We start from the raw sequence: 20,137 nt of genomic DNA, 5'->3' as shown, positions 1-20,137 counted from the left end.
AGCACTCTGAGAACGGAGGACCTTCCTGCTGCGAGGAAACAGTGATAACTGTGCTACTGCGCAGCATCATGGAAATTGTTTCTGCATCCTCTCCCCTCTTTCTCCTTCCACAGGGAAGAAGGGCATCTTCGCACACCAGAAGGTGCGCACTAGTTCTGGACTAACATGCAAATAAGCAACGGAAAACTTGTTCAATTAAGGGCGAGTCATAAATCACGTTGAACAGTTGATTTTCTTTTTCCCAGCACTCACATCACCCGTGAGAAGGGAGATGGCGAGTAATATTGCCCTCGTTCAGGACCATCACTGCAACAGAGTGTCACTTTGTAAACTGAATGCAACAAGAAAGTCAAGCACAGAGACAAAGACGGGACAAAAGCAAATGAAAAAAATAAGAAAAACACTAACGTTCTCCATTTGGAGATCTGGATACGACTTTAGGCAAGTTTGGTTACGGTTGTTGCACAAAGCAGCTACTTGAAACAACGTTAACTTATGACAAAGCCAGTGAGAAAGACCTTCTACTTCAGAAACTGTCATGGCGTCGCTGAGGCTGCCTCTCCTAACACAGGTGTCATCAGATTTCTGTCTGGAAGCTTTTGGTGTCAAGACTGTCACCTCATAAAGATCCACCGTGTTAATGCTCTTCGATCGACTTCAGAGACGTCCAAAGTCAGTCCTGGGTCGGTGTGCTGGATGTTTCAGTGGTTTCTATGGTCTGGGTCATTAGCAGTTCCCTGCAGAACTTGACGATGATTTAAATGGCTGAGAAGTTCCTGCAGCCATTTAAATCAAAGTTTGAAGTGGCTTATAAAACATGGAGAACACTGCAGCTTCACACCACAATCTTTTTGAATTCCTTCACCATACTAACATTTTTTTTATAATGATTAATCCTTAAATCGCATCTTCCCTCTTTAATAATTTTTTTACCAAAGCTAGCACAAACCACTGGCAGATGAGTGAAATGCCAAATGAGGCACTGTGTAGTACTTCCATTAAGGTCTTTTAAAGTTCCAACTGGCAGTGGAATAAATTGAGCGGATCTAATTAATGAGTTTCAATCTCTAATGAAAGAAGATGATGTATGGAATCATCTGGAAACACGGTCGTAATATATAAATACTTAAATCCTAAATTAATGTTCATATGCAGGGATTATGTTGAAAGGACACCTTCACAACTAGCAAATCCTGTCATAACATGCTAGCAGGCAGTTAGGAACTGCAACAACTTATGCTCCGTCAGTGAGATTTAAGCAGTGGTGCCTCCACCTTTTAACATTCTCAGCCTGCGTCGCTCAGAAAATCTCCAGGAAATCTTTTCTTTTCGGCTGCCAACTTTCCGCGGGGAGCAGAATTTAGATGCACAAGGTGCTCTGGAGCATGCAAATACTAAAATTGCTACGGCGTCCCGTTTGATTGCTTGCTTTAATTTGTTGGAATGTTTTCAGTACCTTTCTTCCCCCCTCTCGTTTTTTTGTGTCAGCATATTCTGCTCCCCGGAGAGGGAAAGGATTCGCTCTCACTCGTTCTCTCCACTCCGTGTGAGATAGGGACTCTCACTCAGGAGGCTCGAGTGCATTCTGCCACATTTGCAAGTCGGATGTCACAGCTCCTCTTTGCTTTTCAAAGTGGGAGTCAAGATGGTGTTACCTTTTACAGCTCAAACATGTCCGAAGCCAGACATTTTCCTCCTGTCGTTTCAGAAAGACAAAAGTAAAAACTGGACATCGTTTACTTGAATACAAACTATTTTATGTAGACTAAAATTCTTTGAAAAGTGGCTCCATCTTATTCAAATGGTTTTTGAGAAATATCTTATAAAGTTCTTTATAAAATCTTGATTAACTTTGATTGGACTGATAAAACAACATGTGCCAACACCTCCAGAAATCGTCAGTGACTCTGAAATTACTGACAACCTCAAGCAAATTAGATTCTGTGCTTCTTGACTCTTGTCTTTCCTAATCCTCTCAAGGCTAAATGTTATCTTTGCACCTTTTTCTTCCACCTAACTTTCCTTGGCTCAGCAATCTGAACCCCTTGTTTTAATGGAGTTTGTCTGCTGGAACACACATATTGACCAGTTTTCAAAATTACTGTGTGCTACAACAAAACATTCCTATATTCATAGTTTCTTTATTGGTAATAAACAATATTTTTGTTGACGTGTGAGCTACTAATCAACTAAATTGAGAAAAAAATAAACCCTTAACGTGTCACTTTTTGTATACTGATTTAATATGTTCCACTTTTTGAATCACTGAAATCTATTCATTTTCAATATTTAAACTTACAGATTTTTTTTATTACTAGAATGTTGGTTTTCATAACTTTAAACCAATCATCCATTCACATTATAGACAGTTTAAAATATGAACATTCAAAGATAAAATTATGAAGTCTTCTGGGGATATTAAATGTCCATTCTCATCTGTTGGTCATTTCTTTTCCTATAAACCCAGTTGAAGTGCTAAAAAAGATCTATTTAAGATAACATGAACCATTTAAATGAGCAGACACGTGCTATAGCTGCAGTTGCTGTATTTTATGTTGATCACCACTAGGCTGTCACAGTGAGGCAGGAGATTAGAGCTAAACCTAAGTGCCAAATATAATTAAAGGCCAATTTAACTGATTTATAAATGTAAAGTGGAAACATTTGAGCCTGAACTTTGCCTTAACAGGAGCTTTATTTCCCCCCCAATGGTTCCTTGGCTCTGTAACTGGAACATCACATCTATTCGTTACAATAAAAATGCTTTAAATGATGTAAAAAGAAGTTTTCTAAAATTGATTACAATTAAACTTGAGCTTTTATTCTCCCTCTTGGCAGTTTCCAGGGCCATGGCTCACTACCTTCTGTAACCAGGTGCTCTGTAAGCAATGATACAATGTGCATTGGTTGTGAAAGCATGTCTTTGACTTTTAAAGTCTGAGCACCACCTGCTTATTCAGAAGGAGGCACAAGTGTGCTCTGCACAATTTTAAGATTGCCATAGTTATCCAAACAAAGACTTTAGTTAAATCTAAAACCAAATCTGGTGTCCAAATGTTCTCCCCCACCCCATGCTGTGCGCTCTCCTGTTCAGCTGAATGAGAAGAAATTTCTTCAGGAACTCATGTCTCATTTCTGTCAGTGTCTGTTCCTTGTTTTTTCTCCATGTGGTCTCTCTTTCACCTGGAACGGACAGGAAAGATGTGCAACTCTGGGTCTCATACGACTCCCATGGGACACTCAAGCATATTCTCCTTTGGAGTGTGCAAATGACAAATTTTGCCCCCTTTCACAGCAACCTGCTGCTATCTCAAAAACCCCAAAGTTGATGCTTAGAATCGCTGGTTTTGAGCAGCAGATCTGTCCAGCTGTGGGTAAGGCAAACATTTCATTCTCTTTTTCTGATCCCACTGCCAAAGATTATATTTGTAATATCGTCACACTCTCTTTTTTTTTTCTTCTTTTTTAAACAAGTAGCCTTTCCGCTTCCCATAGCTTATCTTCCAACAGGCAGTTACAAGAAATCACACTTCCTGCAGACAGCTTCCCACCAACTGCATCTCTTCGTCTGGACCTCTGTCATCCCTGCTTTGCTTCTCCTTTCACCTCCGCTCTCACACCTCTAAGATTGTCACTTTGCATCCAGGCAGTCGGCTCTCACGAGAAGTGATGTAAACAGGTGAACCTGGAGTGTAGCACAAACTCAAACTCAGTCTGATCTTCAGTCACACTTACGGGCATAAAGAAAGGTTTACCTTTTCTTTTCCCAAGATCCAGTGCATTACAATATCCTGAATATGCTCCTCTGTAATTTAGATGGAAAAATAGGTGCATTCTCAATTCATGTATTAAATCTAACTCTGTGTTCCACTTCAGACCAATCTATTTACATAGATACATTGGAGAAACTAAGAACCTCCTTGCTCCCACTGGCTTTAAGTAAAAAAGTAGCAGTCAGGTGCTGCTTATGAAAGGATTTAGTAACCCTAAAAACATTTTTTTGTTTCCTTTTTTCTTTCGCAGTTTGAGAAACTGTTACCAAGCAGGAAAGACATCAGCAATGATCTCAGAAAGGCAATAAAAAAAACTTTCCACCAATCTGTGACAAGTTATGAGATCATTGAGAACTTGGCGAGAAGGAAAAGTAACAGTATTTTGGGACTGCATGAAAAAATAAAATAAGGCTTACAAAGTCAAACCAGGATTCTACAAGCTACTTAGTTTTTGGGGGTTTTTTTCCACAGAAACTTTTTCATGCTAAAGTTTGCCATATGTTGCATTTTTATGAAAAGAAAAAGGGAAATTACACAGATGGCAAGTAGATCAAATTTCCTCAAAAGCATCTCAAACAACATGGCCATAAAACCCAACCCATCTGAACCCAAAGAGGACAGCCGTTAAATGGCTCACAGCTCTGCAAACTGCCACAGAAGATTTCACATCACCTCGGATTTGAAATGAACCTCCCTGATTGTGGTTATTTGATGAAGCGACAGTAAGGTTAGGCAAACTCTTTGTGCAAACTTTGTGTCCGCTCTCGTCAGCTGCTGAGCGTGATAAACCCGGCTTATTGCCGTTGGCAACATTTCCAGACTCATAATAATTCTGTTTAGACAATGGGGCATTGGCAGTGGCTAATTTACATCCTTGTTTGCAGAATTTACAAGCAGCACTGACCCACAGTGAATCAACTGCTTCTAATGTTTCCTACGAGTGTTCACATGATTGCATTTTTACCCATTAGGTCAATACTTCTGGCTACTTAAGTTTTTTTGATTACTCTCCATTTACCACAGAAAATCACAAGTAGAAACTCACATTGTTCCAGAGTTCAGTGACTTTGACATGGCTGAGGAAAGTTAAAAGCCTGTAATTACAGCTGAATAGTGAGTTAACTATCTCAGTCCGGGTTTAATCCTGTCACTCAAAGCTTCAGCTTCACAGTAAAGAAGGAGGATTTCCTTCTGCGTGACGGAGAATTGAATGTGAATGCAAATCACACATGACATTGCCTGAGATTAAATCATTTGCAAGGGTTTGTTGGATTTAGCAAAGATGCAATCAGCATGCGATGTCTGAGGAGACAAGGCGAGAATCTACTGAACTCGCACAGTAATTATCAGGAGAGATGATGGAGGTTCAGTCCTGATGCAAGTTGCTACATATTCTGATGCATAATCATTCTAATTAAAAAGAAATTCAGGAACCTTTTGACCGACGTGTGACGAGCAAAACAAAACCTCGTCATTAACACGTCATCAGCAGCCGTTGCTCAGCACTTTGGTGGAAGAAAGAGAGAAAAACAAACAGCAAACCCACTGACCTAACATTTAAAATCAACTACAAAATGTGGAAAATCTACTATATTGAAACTTAATAGAGATTCATTCATTGTATTGATATATTCACCTAGAATCTAATTCAATGAAAAAAGAGATTTATATAGTTATGTATTATCCTATATGTCAAAAGAGCTTCAGTCAGGCAGTGTCCTTTGTTCCTGTTTGAAGTGTTGCTCAAAGTAAGAGTGATGCAACACTGTGGTAAACATTGAACAGTCTCATATTTTTTAATGTGTTGTTGACAAAAATATAGAGTAGGAAAATATTTTCACAAGAAAAACAACAAAATTTCTTAGTTTCAACATTGACTATGTCTATTGAAGTTCACAGATTTTAAACAACTTCCAAATCATCTGTTTGATACTCTTATGATTTAACCCTTTTTGATAAAATGAATAAATGTAATTTAAGAAATAGATTCTCGTTCAGATTAAACACAATGCTGGACTTTCACTCTTTTTAAAAAGGTGCAAATTTGCTTTATTGTGGAACAACCTTTTTCATGTGGTCCAGTGTAAGTTGACAACCAGTGGCGCTTCTAGACCAAATTTTCAAGCAGGGGCCAGCAATAATTTTTCCTATTATTCATAGGAAAAAAGAATAATAATAAAAAAAACTACCAGAGCTGTAGGTTGCAGACCTCTGATCTCACTGGTAAAATCTCAATACAGCTGCAGCTAAAAGTGTAACAACGTCATTTTTAATTTGATGTTAAATTAGAACTGTGAAGCTAAAAATGAAATTGATCCATGGAATTATGGTTTCTGTGCCAGCGCAAATAATCACAAGAGAATGATTTAGTATCATCTCTTCAGTACAGAGGCTGTAAGTGGGGTCAGGACAGATTCTACAGGGGATAGTGGCCCCTGTTGGCCCCCAGCCAGGACCGCTCGTGTTGACAACTGATGCTACCAGCACATATTTTTGATCCATTTAAAAAGTAGCATGATAAGACTTCAGAAGTTCATTCCAATTGTGTTACCTCTTGATTAGCTCTCAATAAAACAGACCCATAATTATCCAGCTCTGGACAATCCCATAGTTCTCCATACTTTTCCTACTTGTACAGGATGCCTGTAATTTTTATATCACTGGAGACTGAAGACCTGCAAGATGCTATAGAAGAAATGCAAATAATCTTGCACAGTTTGATCAATTGTTTTGCCAAGTCAGGTTTCTGCAAAAGTTCCTTCATTAATACATTCATTTAGATTCCACCCAAGCTTCGTTTTTGCTTTTGAAACTCAGCAGTAACCTAATTTTCTTTTCTGCCAGAGACAGACATTTGTTCCACATGATTTCTGAGAATCATTATAGCTTCTGACAGGCTCATCGTGTCCAGCGAGGGCTCCCATTTTATCCAGCAATCATTTCTTCGCTTCCCCAGCTTACCTTGCAGCTTGGGCTTGGAAATTTTCCCGCATGGCTTGGTCGCCGTGACGGTGGCAGTGCAGGTCGCATCCATGAGCGCTCGCTTCAGTACCCCGGTCCTGTTCTTCTTCCCCGACGCCAGGTCACACTCCCCCCAGTCCTGGAACTCGTACTTGCATTCCCCTGAAGCAAAAACGCAGGAATCGGATCTCAACATTTCAAAGAGCAAATAAGGGAGAAAATCTGGTAAAATAAAATGAATTTGATTGAAAGAACCTCTCAGAGCTCGTGGATTTGTGTTTAATGGCTGCTTAATGAGTGAACTGGTCCAGAGTGACCTCGTGGAGCTCTTCTCGACAACAAAAGATGATTCCCAGTGCAGAAGCAGACGGGACCTCTGCGTTTTGATATTAGATTTGCTATATGATGAAACCTAACAACAGATGGATGTAATCAAAAGCAACCTGGCTCCACCTGGAGAAATAACACAGATGAAATCTATAGCTACAGCCCTGTGAAAGCCTCTTTCTATGAAAGCAAAAATATTTGAGGGACCGTTTAAAGATGCAAGATTGCTTCTGAAAATGCCATTAGCTGCTGGTGTGTGTTGTAAAAGTGGGCATACAGAGGATGTGTGTGTGCGCAGTGTGCACATAAGTGTTTGTGTTCTATAAGGCCAAGCTTCTCATCTCTCCTCTTGCATTATTTTGCTGCCAGTCCAGCCAGGCTCCCTTGAGGCTGTGACACTCATTCGTCAGCTTCCTCTCACATGAAAGGCCGTGTCACCGCAGCCGAAATCCCAGAGTGCTCATCAGAGCGGGGGGGAGGCGGGAGGAGAGGAGAGGCGAGGCAGCGCAGGGCAGGAGAGCAGAGAGAGGGAGTGACAGGGCCATTGTTGCAGGAATCCAACAGGGACTTCCTGAGCAACCAACTTTGAAAGCCGTGTTCCCCTCACAACCATAATTTATGTCAGAGACAGACAGAGATATCCCACTTGTACCGAATTTATCAGGAAGCTGTGCGACATTCTGAAGTGCCACGTGCAGAATGCTGGGTTGCAAAGGTATTCACACCTCTAGAACGTTTTGACTTTTTTTTTTAAATAGTGCAAAAATGTGCACTGAGAGGAAATCTGTAAATTGTTTAATTTTCATTTATACGCCCCTGCCGTTCTTCTGGGCTTGTCTCTATAAGCTTTGCACATTTTGAGGTTTTTCTTCCTATTTTATTTACGTACTTATTTTTTTTTGCATAATAGCTCAGATTGCAAGAAGACTGTCTCTGGAGAAATCAGTTTTCAAGCCCTGGTCTAGATTCTCAAATTCATTTAGCTCTGAACTTTCACAGAGCCAAAATAAGACATGAATCAAAAAGAGAGTAATTTATTTACAGTCATTTTACGACTGAAAGATGGCGTCCTTCCGAATCTCAAGTCTTTTAGATCTTGTAAAAGCTTTCACTTGAACTCTGAACAGCTTCCCTGTCTCTGCTGATGAAAATCCTCCCCACAGCATGACGCTGCCACCACCAGTGTCACCATAGAGATAGGGTGGAGGCAGCATCATAATTATGGTCTCTACTAAGCGAGGCATCTTCTGTCATACATTTGCTTTGTCATATTACCGTTTATAAAAACTTTGTGGTGGTGGCAGGGTCATGCTCAGTTTCTAAGAATCATATACCCATCATTTAAATCAAAGATATTGGCAAAGATACACTGCTATTTCTGAATATAAGCTTCATAACGCTGCCTGTTTTTTCAATAAAGAAATGAATTAAAGGTTTGAAAATTATTAAATATGATTTGTTGAGTATTCTTGTTGTTCTTTACATGCCCGTATAGTTCTTTATTTTACCTTCATAAATGTAAAATATGAATGCAAATGTTTTTCTACAGTTTTCTGACAAGTACTTTAATATTTCTGTTGTGCCAAAGAGTTTCTATACCTCTGCCTCTAAATCAGTGAGTAATAAACCTTTTCTCTGTATGTAATTATTTAGCTTTGCTGATCTAATCTCAAATTTAAAAAAATTCCATTATCTTGTTTTAACTATTATATATCATAAAAAGTGAAATTGAAGTCTATGAATGAATGTTTGTCATATGTACATAATTAAATGTTGGGGTTAGGAAGTTTGTGTTCACTTTATATTCATAGATATCTTACAAAAAAATACAAACCAGGAATACATAAATATCATTAAGTTTAAACTTTGTTTTTAAAATTCATAGAGTGGCTGCGGTGCATTGTGTGAGCGGTTTCTCTCTGTACGATGCATTGAGAGTGTTTGTAACCTCTGTCAGTAGTCCCAAAGGTGACTCCTTATTTTGGGCTCACTTAATGAAAACAACGACTCTGCAGAATTATTAACAGCTACCTCTTTTGACTTTATGTCGTGTTGTACTTTTAAAAACTTTAAAAGCTTTCATAAAAGCTGTGGAGGTAATTAGAAAAACTAGAACCAGAAGCTTAAAAATAAAAAACAGCTGCCATACAGCAGGCAATAAAAAAGGCAATAAAATATCTAATAAAAGAAAAGCAAAAACATTAAAGTGGATATTTATAACAAATAGGCCAACGGGGGTAAGATGAGATGTTCTGCTTGTTTTAAATAGTAAATATGTTGATTGAAATGGACAGAAAGTCAATAAAACTGATTATATTTTTGCCGCTGCTCCTTTGTAAACGACTTTTCCTCAAAGTTGATATGTTAAAATAAAAAAATTAACCAGCCTTTGCATTGGAGTGATTTTGACAAAAGGTAAATGTCAATGGCCTGACAGCTGGTCAGTATCTCCGAAAATGCAGGTCAAACTGCAGTTTTGGAGATCCTGTTTAATAAATTAAGTTCAGATTTTCATTGTCAGACAGGTTAAAGACAAGTTTTTTTTTGCTTTTTATTCTGTCGTATCTGGTTATGCATGCAGAAGAACTTAAAGTGACTAGCGTTAACCTTAAAAGGCCAAAGCCCATCTGAAATAAGACTTTCCCAGGGGTTTATTCATCCAGGAAACCACCACCCCTTGAAGGCACAATGAAAAGAAATTATGATGGTTTAAAACTTTTGCACATATTACACTCTGACGAGAATAATTTGCTTAGCAGCACAGAATCTAAATGCTGCTCCAGGCTCCACGGTGGAATTGCTGACTCCATATGTATTTTTTTGTGCAAGCAGGACTGGAATGTTGTAGTATATCAGAGTAAGTGGTGATAGTTTCACCTTCTGTATGTGTGTGGCGTTAACATAATGGTAAATCCTGACCCTGCAGGCACTTCCAGTTCAGGCCAGGTTGTTTTAAAAAACCTTTAAAATCCAAATGTGTCCGTGGACAAACTTTGTCAAAGTGACAGCATCACAGCCGTGTTGAACAGAGCTGCAAACGTTCCAGGTCAGGATGCCGCCATGTTGACAGGCCTTCCAGCTGGGGTGACCCCAGTGCCACACACTGGTTTTCATCATAGATATGTTCCAGTAACTGCAGGAACTTTACCACAAACATGGGAATGTTGATCTACATCCACTTCATTCTCTCAAGCAACCTTCCTCTGAAGTCTGGATCTATGTAACTTTGTGCTATCCTTTCAAAACTTTTGCTACTCTGTTCATTTCTGATGGTTTGCTTGCAAAGCCTTACAGGTTTTACTTTGGGAACAAAAGTCTCCCAAGGTTGTCACTGTTAAGAGATTTCAGCTTCAGAAATCTCACACCGAGATCTCCCTTGGTGTAAAAACGATGTGTTGGACAAATTCCACTTTAGAAACTGCTGTTTAGACGAGCTAGAACTATGAAAAGGTGAGTGAATGTCCCTTCCACAGCGGCGACACTTGTGGATTGACAAAATTTGTCCAGAGATTTATGAACCTGCCAAACCCTATTCATGGTGGTTCCATTTACACGCCCCCACAAACAAGGTAAAAACAATGCCTGCTACTCTGTTGTGCTGGCAATGACGATGTTGGATGGTTATTTCCATGACAATGTATCATATTCTCAGCAGACATTTCTGTTCTACCTCTAATTAGCTAGCTTATGCATTCCTGTTCTGAAAATGAGGCCATTGTTTGTCTGAATGACACGCAACAATGGATTATGAGGAGGAGTGGAGCAACAAATGGAAATCATGTACTTGTACAAGGGTGGAATTCTCTGGGTATGGTAGTCAATAACTAAAATACTATGAATATTAAGCTGTTTTTTTCTCCACAATTTTTAGATTTGATGCCAACACAAGTAAAAGGTTGTGGAAAAAAGCCTTTAAAAGAAAAAATCTTATATTTTGCTTGTATTTTCTCAAAATAAAAATCAACAGAAAATTAATTGAGCAGAAAATACAAACAAAAATCCCTTGTGGCCAACGTGTTAGTATTCTTAATAATGTCATAGTAGGTTCTCAATGATGAACAATAAGTCAAGATAACAGCAGATTATTATGATTATTATTATTTACAGACATAAACATGAAAGGACCCAGCGATTAGGCGCATATAGGACAACACGTGCAATAGCAAACAGCAGGAACTGAGGAAGAGGAAGTTCATAAAAGCTGTGGAGGTAATTAGAAAAACTAGAACCAGTTGAGTCTAATCAAACGGCTGCAGCTGAGTGAGAGGTAAAAAAACAACAACAAAAAAAACAAAACAAATGGACGACAGAATGAACAAAAAGGGAATCTAAGAAATATACAAAAAGGAGTAAAGAAAAAACAGACACAATAAAATACAAAAACCAAAATACTTGAAATAAATAGCTGAATATCAAAAGTTAATTTAAAGTATAATTCTTACTGAGGCATTTTTAAATTTATATTTTACTTTAACTAAGTTGATCCAAATTTCCCAAGGTAGCCTATGACTTTTACAATTTCCCCAGCCTCCATCCATCCATCCATCTTCTTCCGCTTATCCGAGGTCGGGTCGCGGGGGTAGCAGCTTCAGAAGGGAGGCCCAGACTTCCCTCTCCCCAGCCACTTCTTCTAGCTCCTCCGGGGGAATCCCGAGGCGTTCCCAGGCCAGCCGAGAGACATAGTCCCTCCAGCGTGTCCTGGGTCTTCCCCGGGGCCTCCTCCCGGTGGGACGTGCCCGGAACACCTCACCAGGGAGGCGTCTAGGAGGCATCCTGACCAGATGCCCGAGCCACCTCAACTGGCTCCTCTCGATGTGAAGGAGCAGCGGCTCTACTCTGAGTCCCTCCCGGATGACTGAGCTTCTCACCCTATCTCTAAGGGAGAGCCCAGCCACCCTACGGAGAAAACCCATTTCGGCCGCTTGTATCCGCGATCTCGTTCTTTCGGTCATGACCCAAAGCTCATGACCATAGATGAGGGTGGGAACGTAGATCGACCGGTAAATCGAGAGCTTCGCTTTTTGGCTCAGCTCTCTCTTCACCACGACGGACCGGTACAGCGCCCGCTTGACAGCAGACGCTGCGCCAATCCGCCTGTCGATCTCCCGCTCCCTTCTTCCCCCATTCGTGAACAAGATCCCGAGATACTTAAACTCCTCCACTTGGGGCAGGACACCCCCCCTGACCCGGAGAAGGCACTCTACCCTTTTCCGGCTCAAGACCATGGCCTCGGATTTGGAGGCACTGATCCTCATCCCGGCCGCGTCACACTCGGCTGCGAACCGCTCCAGCGAGAGCTGCAGATCACGATCTGATGAAGCCAAAAGGACCACATCGTCTGCAAAAAGCAGAGATGAGATCCTAAGGCCACCAAATCGGATCCCCTCAACACCTTGGCTGCGCCTAGAAATTCTGTCCATGAAAGTGATGAACAGAATCGGTGACCCCAGCCTGTCAGAGCATATTCTGATTTATAACTAAATATTATAAGGTCTAAAAAAACTCTGCTGGGACTGCAAATTGATTTCTTTGCTCAGGTAAGACGAATAATTTTGTGGGAAAGCACTTCAGGCCCTCTTTTAAGGGCCTTTTTTCATAATCTTATTAGATTTGGATCCACTATTCCCTGTCCATGTAGTAACAGCAGAATTGTAAGCAATTATTTTTTTAAAAGCAATTATTTCTCAGCAAAGAACTGAACAAATGTGCGCAAAGTAATAATTGCATTTTTCTAAATGTATTGGCGTGAGATAACATTTCTGCAATTAAAGATTATTCCATTGTAGGGCCTTACATGTCTTTTCCACTGATGCTAACAAAACTGTCCACATCTCTAGACTCTGAAGAAGAAATATTTCACCTCCAAACTTCTTCTTCCAGTTGCAGGGGATCTTGCAGCGTTGGGTCTTGATGGTCTGCTTGCAGTCAGTTCCTGTGCGCGTTCCTTCCCTGGTGCCCAGGCCGCAGTCGCCCTCGTTGGCGACGCACACGCTCCACTGCCAATCCCCACAGTCAGATTTGCGTTCCTTCTTTCCTGTACGAATAACAGATGTTGGAGACGCAGATATTCTAAACTCTGAGTAGCTTCTCGTCTGAATTATTTTGTGGCACAGTGCAACAAAGCAGGAGAAATCAGATTCAAGTCTCATTTACAGTTTTGAAGTAAGTAGTTTTTAAATTGTATATTTTTGTCCATGTCCCTTCTAAATAAATGCACTTATTTCAGCTTTTAATTTGTTTATTTTTAGCAAAAAAAAAGATGTTCTTTGACATTTTTTTACAAAAAGTTATCCAAGTTCTCCTTCTTGTTCATCTCTAACTTTCTTCTTACAATGTTTTTAATGCTCATGTTTTAAAATGAAAATAAAAACAACATTAATTTCCTCTGTTGTATTTTTGTAATTGCTTCAGGTTTTTGCACTAATTTCCAATGCAAATAAACTTTTTCCCTCTAATTTAAACCAGCTTAAATTTATTTCCTTTCCCAGGAGGAACATTTCAGACTTATTTCCGCTTTGTTGCAAATTACGATTTATTGTAAACTTTCACAAGAGACCAATTACCTCAACCTAAAACTTTTTGGGGATTTTTTTTTTAAGTTGTGCCCTGGTAAATTAATCACCCAGGAAGTGGAAGCCCTGCATGTGTATTTCTTAATTTGAAGTTGCTCGGTCCAAATTGCTTCGTTATAACACAAGTGTGCTGACAGGTTGCAGTAATCACCTTGTTTTTCTGCTTTCCCTCCTACGGCTGCCATCACCGTTAGCACCAGGAGGGCCAGTACAGCCACCCGTGTCCACAGTTTCTGTCCAGGCATTCTTGAAAACAGATACATAAAAAAGTATTTTAACAGCCTCCCCAAAGACAAACATGGACTTTAGAGGGTCGATGTTTTGGAGGAACATGGAGGTGAGCAGAGAAGCGATAGTTGTCCAAAGTCTTTAGAGATCAGAGGAAAGCCTGGAGCGTTTCCAGCTCTCCGTCTTATCTGGAGCCACCGCCACTGTGCCAGCCTCTAACATCAACATTTTGATTGTCTGCACAGCAGTCGCAATGACAGTCACATGTGCGTGTTTGTGTGTGTGTGCTGTCGATCCGAGCTTGTCGCTGTCAAATAAAGCCATCACACCAGTCCCATTACAAACCTTCGCCTGCCCTCAGGCTAAATGGAATGTAAGAGTTTAAAAACTGCATGAAGCTTTGGATTGTATCGGTTTTAATCCGGTGATGTTGGAGGCGGCTGGGTGGAGGCTCGGTGGTTAGCACTACTGCCTTACAGCAGGACTGATTCTGCAGGGACATAACATGCTCTCTCCATGTACCTGAGCTCCTCGCACAGCCCGGAAACACAACGGCTAAGCTAACCAGTTAGCGTAGTGGAACATTTTACACAGACATGAACCATTTAACCATTTTACAAAGACGAGAATATTAATAGTGAATATTAATAGCCATCTATCAGCATGACTGATGGATGGCTATATAACTTCTTAAGGAAATAAAAACAATAATGAACTATTTTCAGTACCAGAACCAAAAAACTTTTAGGTCTTTGTACAACCAATTCAAATCGAAGATGTGTTATTACGGAATATTCAACTAACAGAAATACACTTCATTTCCCTCACTGACAAAATTATATCCTGGGCTGATCACAAGCGTCAGATCAAGTTTCTAACCACAGCATTCTTTAAACTGATTGGTAAATTAGTTTTTTAAAAGAACTCAGAAAACTCTCAATCCTTGTTCCTCCTACTGCTGTCAGTCACTTAGACTTACAACTGTATTTTTTTAAAGCCTTGCCTAGTTTTGTGTGCACCATTTGCAAAATCGCATCGCAGGCCAGGTGGGATATCTTGCTGTTTAAAAGAATATGAGCTTTCTGACCTTTACGATGATTTTTATTGTGAAAGAGAGACTTCAGAGATGTTAGAAGCTTCAAAAGATTTCAGTTTGTGGCAGAGTTTCAACTTCCAGCACCTAAACATACAGCAACAGCTACTGTGCAATGCTTTAGATCAGGGGTGTCGAACTCCAGTCCTCAAGGGCCGGTGTCCTGCAACTTTTAGATGTGCCTCTGCTGCACCACACCTGAATAGAATAATTAGGTCATTAAGGCTCTGGAGAACTGATCTACACAAGGAGGAGGTAATTAAGCAATTTCATTCCAGTGTTTTGTACTTGTGGCACATCTAAAAACTGCAGGACAGTGGCTCTTGAGGACTGGAGTTTGACACCTGTGCTTTAGATCGAAATATATTCATGTGTTAGAATAACCCACTCAAAGCTCAGACTTAAATTTGATCAAAAATCTTTAGCTAAGACTTCACAAATGCCATCTATCCAGTTTGACTGAGTTTGAGGTGTTTTGCAAAGAAAAATGAAACCATTAAACAGGAGTGTGAATTATTGTTGTGGTAGTTTAAGATATGGTACATTTAATATGTATATTCCTTTACCAATAATCAAACCTAATGACTTGCCCGTCTTGGCTTATTGCATAGAACAAAGTGCAAAGTAGCCGTGAGGTTTAAGTATGTCGGGAGATTTCACAGGTTTGGCGTCCAAAAGGCTCACTGACCCGTTCTGCTTTTGCTCCAGGAAAAATTCTACTGCCACGGCGATGACGACAGAACCAGAAACATTGAGGAAAAAGCAGAACGCATTTGGATTTATGTCCCCTAGTTATCCATCAGCCAGGATTACTCATTTACAATCCGTCAATTAAGGATTCAGAAATGAAAACTGCAGTAAATCCCTTACCTTTCTTGATTCTTCTGTTGATTTTGAGAACGCCAGGAAGCTGCTAACCGGGACTGCCAGAAAGAATCTGCTGCCTCTGTACGTACTGCCCTTTCCTTTTTCCTTATTTGTTCTTTTCTTAGTAAGATTCTCTGGCAGACAGGGCTCTCTGAGAGGGAGACAGCATGGGACTCAGGCAATTACCAAAAATGCTCTTTTCCTTTCATGTTCTTGTAGAACAGTTGAGCCTTGCAGGGAAATAATGTGCATTTGTCATTTTTAATCTGTCAAGAGCTGGGTCTCAGTCCTTTGTGATTTCATTCTAGCATTTGAATAGACATTTGACTTTTTGTTTCAAAGATTTAGTCTGACTATGCGTATATTTAAACCTCAAATTCAATTATTGCCAGCTCTTTAAGCACACATTCTCATTAGAACTCAGGAAACTCATATTGCGCTGTAAGGTGGCGCCGGTACTTTTTCTGCTCCTGAAAAGCCATTTGAATCCTCCGTATGATGGAATTTATTCTTTTCTATTTTTGGCAGCTCACAGGAAAATCCAACTTTGATTAAATATTCAGGCTCTGTCTCCTGCTCTTACTTTAATATTGACTGTAACGTAGTCCAAACTGTTCTTCTTCATAAGCAACAACAAAAAAAGGAAGCATTAAACTCCAGTGGAAAGAAGTATATACAATGACTTCTAAGAGTTTCATATAAAAAAATCCAATAAAAGACTCCAGATAAGGATCCATTTCTATGAAAAAGGAATTTAGTCTTTCAGAAGATAAGAAAGCTTTTCCTCAGTTAGTCACAAGCAGAGCGACAGAGGAGGAACAGTAAGGGACGACAAATAATGACTTTAAATGAAGAGAGTGAGTTCTGCATATTACTGCTGCAGCTGGAGAGTCCCTCAAGGTTACAAGGTCTCCTTCTCAATAAATTAGGTGAAAGTCACCAGATAGTTTCCATCTGCAGCTTTACCACCGCAATAAAGGAGGAGTGAGTGAGATGACATATTTATTTAAATTTTACTTCACCATCAGAAACTCCTACTACCTGTCAAGCAGGTGGCATCAGGCTGCTTTCACGGCTGTTATTATAGCCACTTTAGTGAAAAAAGGCAGTTTTTCTAAAGCATTTAACAAAGTTGGTGTTCGGATCACACAATGTGCTGAAATATATCGAAGTGCCTCTCAGAAAGGAAAAAGGCAAGAAACCAAACTGTGTGTACAGATTAACCTATATGATATTTCCTGTAATCTACACAAAATTATGTTTTTAATAGTAAACAAGAAAAATCAAATTATGATTGATGCTGAATGGTACCTAGAAGAGGAAGAATAATTTGTTTATTTTGAAAAACCTAAATAAACACCCAAGACATTTTCCTGATTTATAGCTGGAAGTTTTTTTTTAGTTTGTCCAGAGTTTCAGCCAAGATTCTGATCTAAATCATAACTTGCTAAGATATCCTAATGACCTGCCTTATTTGATACCCAACAAGCATGACACAAGATAACCACACTCATTAATCATGACTAAGCTTTCCGTGGATCCCAAAAAAATATAGGAAATTGCTGCAGCTGAAGGTGTAGCAAAGTGAAACACTCATAAGTAAATGTCATTGAGTTTCCTGAAGATTGCAGGAAGAGAGAAAACTTTGGAAGAATTTTCAGAGTTTATGTAGATTTTTTTTTTCTTCAAAAGATTTTCAGAAAGTCAACCTTTTGTTCAGAAAGATAAGACGCTCTGTATTCAGGTGTATATATATTACACATTACGATGGTCTGAGGCAGATCCAAGCAAAAACCCAGAGCTCATTAAAGGAAACACTGATAGCATGACTCCTGGGGATGTTCTGATCACAATCTGTTGCAAAACAAATTGCAAAAACTAAAAAAAAAAGGAAAGAAAAACAAAATGTTGCCTCTCCTGCTAACTCTGAAAGTAGGAGCCACAGTCTGAAACCTAATAAATAGTGTTTACATGCCACAAGCACCGGAGGCTGAGACATTAGTTTTGCGCTGTTCATCTGTGGCCAATCGACCGGACTTGCAGGAGAAAAAGCACACTTGCACATCTGAGTTATACTCTCCCTCTGCAGAAGTTCATTCTATTTTTCTTTCTCGCCTTTTGAACCTAATCTAAAACATTTTCGTGACGCTTTCAGTACAACAGAGCTCTAAATTACAGGAGGTGGATTTTGGCTGACACTTGCTCCCAATGCAAAAATCTTGACCATATTTTGCCATTTTAGTGACTTCAGGTCAAAATTGAGATGCCCGTGAAAGAAAACTGTTCTTTTTCTGTCTGGTGAATCACTTCTGTGTTGGTTTGACCATTTTCCCCTAATTTTAAAAATTCTGTTTGCTGCTTAGCAAGCTGTGCATATGGTGAACAACCTACAGGATCGGCACCATTACTATTCTGAAATCTGCTAAGATCCAGCTTGAAAAGAACGCCCTCAACCACCTGGCTTCTTCACTACAACAGCTGCGTTGATGCAGTGCAACAATGTAATATTAGATATTATTAGCAATGTCTGAAGAGACAACAATCAGTAAAGACTGAAATGTCTCTGTTGCTCTGAGGAAAGCAAAGTCATCGTTCTAAAACTGAACAGAATCAAAATGTAATATTCAGTGATCATTAGGTCGTTGCTCATCAAAGTGTCTTCTCTCCTCCTGGATCATTCTCAGCGTTGCTTTAGGGAACATGGAAAACGACAAGAGGGACAACTCACAAGCCAAACTCTTCAAAATGAACAAGGACTGCCAACAGCAATAGATATTACACTGATCTGATTTAGACTACGTTATGACTCGAGACACGATAATTGATTGAAGAGTTGGAAAAAAAGCGAAATACATGAGTCGCCTGCTAATTCACAGTTCTGATGCATCACTAAAATAAAGCAATAAAACTGATAAAACAGGCCAGATTCTTTTTATTGAGCACAATAGATAAATCATTCCAAATGATCAGTGACAGGTGTCAAGAAATGCTGCAGCAATTTAACAAAAGCTCATAAAATCTTCTGTTTATGACAAATCTAAAGTTAAACATCCTGTTTTTTTTATTAAGAAATCCTGGATGGCAGATCTCCACACTAGTTCTTAACTTTAGGAAACTGGTGTGCTGAGATTTTATGATATTAAGTCACTCAGTGGATCATATTTTATTCCTGCCAAGCAAATCTTTATGATTTGTTGTCAGGCTTTAAAGCTTTTAAATGGATAACAGTAGTGGGGAATATATTCTCTTTGGGAAATCAAGAATTTCAACAATGTGTTTGTGTCCATGTCTGTTACTGTCTCATTATCTTGATCATTAAAACATGCAACTGTTTTAGATCTTAAATATAAGTATATATTTGTTTGATGACTGAACTTTCTTTAACATTTTTGGTGGGTGTTCTCGGTAGACTTGGAAAGAATCATCATATTCACATGTATTTTAATAGCAGAGCCTCGTCTGTTCGCCTTCTTTTACCTTTGGAATGTATTTTCTGCAAAATATCCTAACAATAAGTCTTACACCCAAATTAAATCACAAAAATACTCCACAGTCGATTTTTACAAACCATTTCTTTGACAAAATCCAGATAAATAATATTTCGGGCACAAAATCTAAAACTTCAAGCACTAACAGATCTAGTCAGCAGTGAAAGCATTTCACTTGAAAACAGCAGCAATGTTTTCCACCAACTTAAGTCTGTATAGATGTTTCAGGTACACTTGGCCAGTCATTGTCCATCCATCCATTGTCTTTGTTTTTAAGTTGTAGGTAACCTGGAGTCTTGCCTAAAGAGTCACTATTAAGAGGATTATCAGAGACGCTCTGACTCATTCTGAGGAACCCGAGGCGCTCTCGTGTCAGAATATTTAGTACCTCCAGTGAGTTCTGAAGAAACCTCCCTGTCACTGTCAGCGTAAAAGGCTGGGCCACCTCCAACGGGTGACATCCAGAGGTCATCATGATCAGAGACTAAAACCATTTAGCTTATTCCTTTGGATGCAGAGGAGCAACAGTTCTGCTCCAAACACATCCTGGATGATCAAGCTCCCTCCCTTATCTGTAAAGCTTCAGCCAGTCTACCAGCTTCTGCTTCATTGTAACAGAGATTGCAGTGCCTGCATTACGGTAGACAAGCTTCCCATCCATTCACCCACTTCTCACTTAATCCTAGGCTGAGTGTGAACAAAGATCCAGGATACTGGAACTTGACTTGAGGTAAATGTTCACCCCCGACCAGGAAGGACCAGTCTACATTTTCTGGTGTGATTTTTGTGAACCAGATGAATATAAACTTCCATCACCTTCCAGAATCT

At 39.6% G+C, this 20,137-nt stretch overlaps 1 protein-coding gene across 2 annotated transcripts in view; it reads right to left on the bottom strand.

The window, feature by feature from the left end:
• ptn (pleiotrophin) overlaps window positions 1-20,137 on the bottom strand; it is a 46,599-nt gene that overhangs the window by 1,995 nt on the left and 24,467 nt on the right. The window contains exons 1-4 of one of the 2 annotated variants that reach the window (XM_032588836.1): window positions 15,825-15,846; window positions 13,785-13,879; window positions 12,922-13,095; window positions 6,735-6,896 (exon numbers count right to left, since the gene is read on the bottom strand). In XM_032588836.1, coding sequence (XP_032444727.1) covers window positions 6,735-6,896; window positions 12,922-13,095; window positions 13,785-13,878 — 430 coding nt within the window. In that variant the 5' untranslated portion in view covers window position 13,879; window positions 15,825-15,846. Of the gene's footprint in view, window positions 1-6,734; window positions 6,897-12,921; window positions 13,096-13,784; window positions 13,880-15,824; window positions 15,847-20,137 lie in introns of those variants that run through there. The other variant, XM_032588835.1, reaches the window with a different exon arrangement.

The sequence above is a fragment of the Xiphophorus hellerii genome, chromosome 17 (genome assembly GCF_003331165.1).
Source record: "Xiphophorus hellerii strain 12219 chromosome 17, Xiphophorus_hellerii-4.1, whole genome shotgun sequence".
NCBI classification, from domain to species: Eukaryota; Metazoa; Chordata; class Actinopteri; order Cyprinodontiformes; family Poeciliidae; genus Xiphophorus; species Xiphophorus hellerii.
The sequence above is the reverse complement of the archived record's forward strand: the minus strand, read 5'-3'. Positions and strand labels throughout refer to the sequence as shown.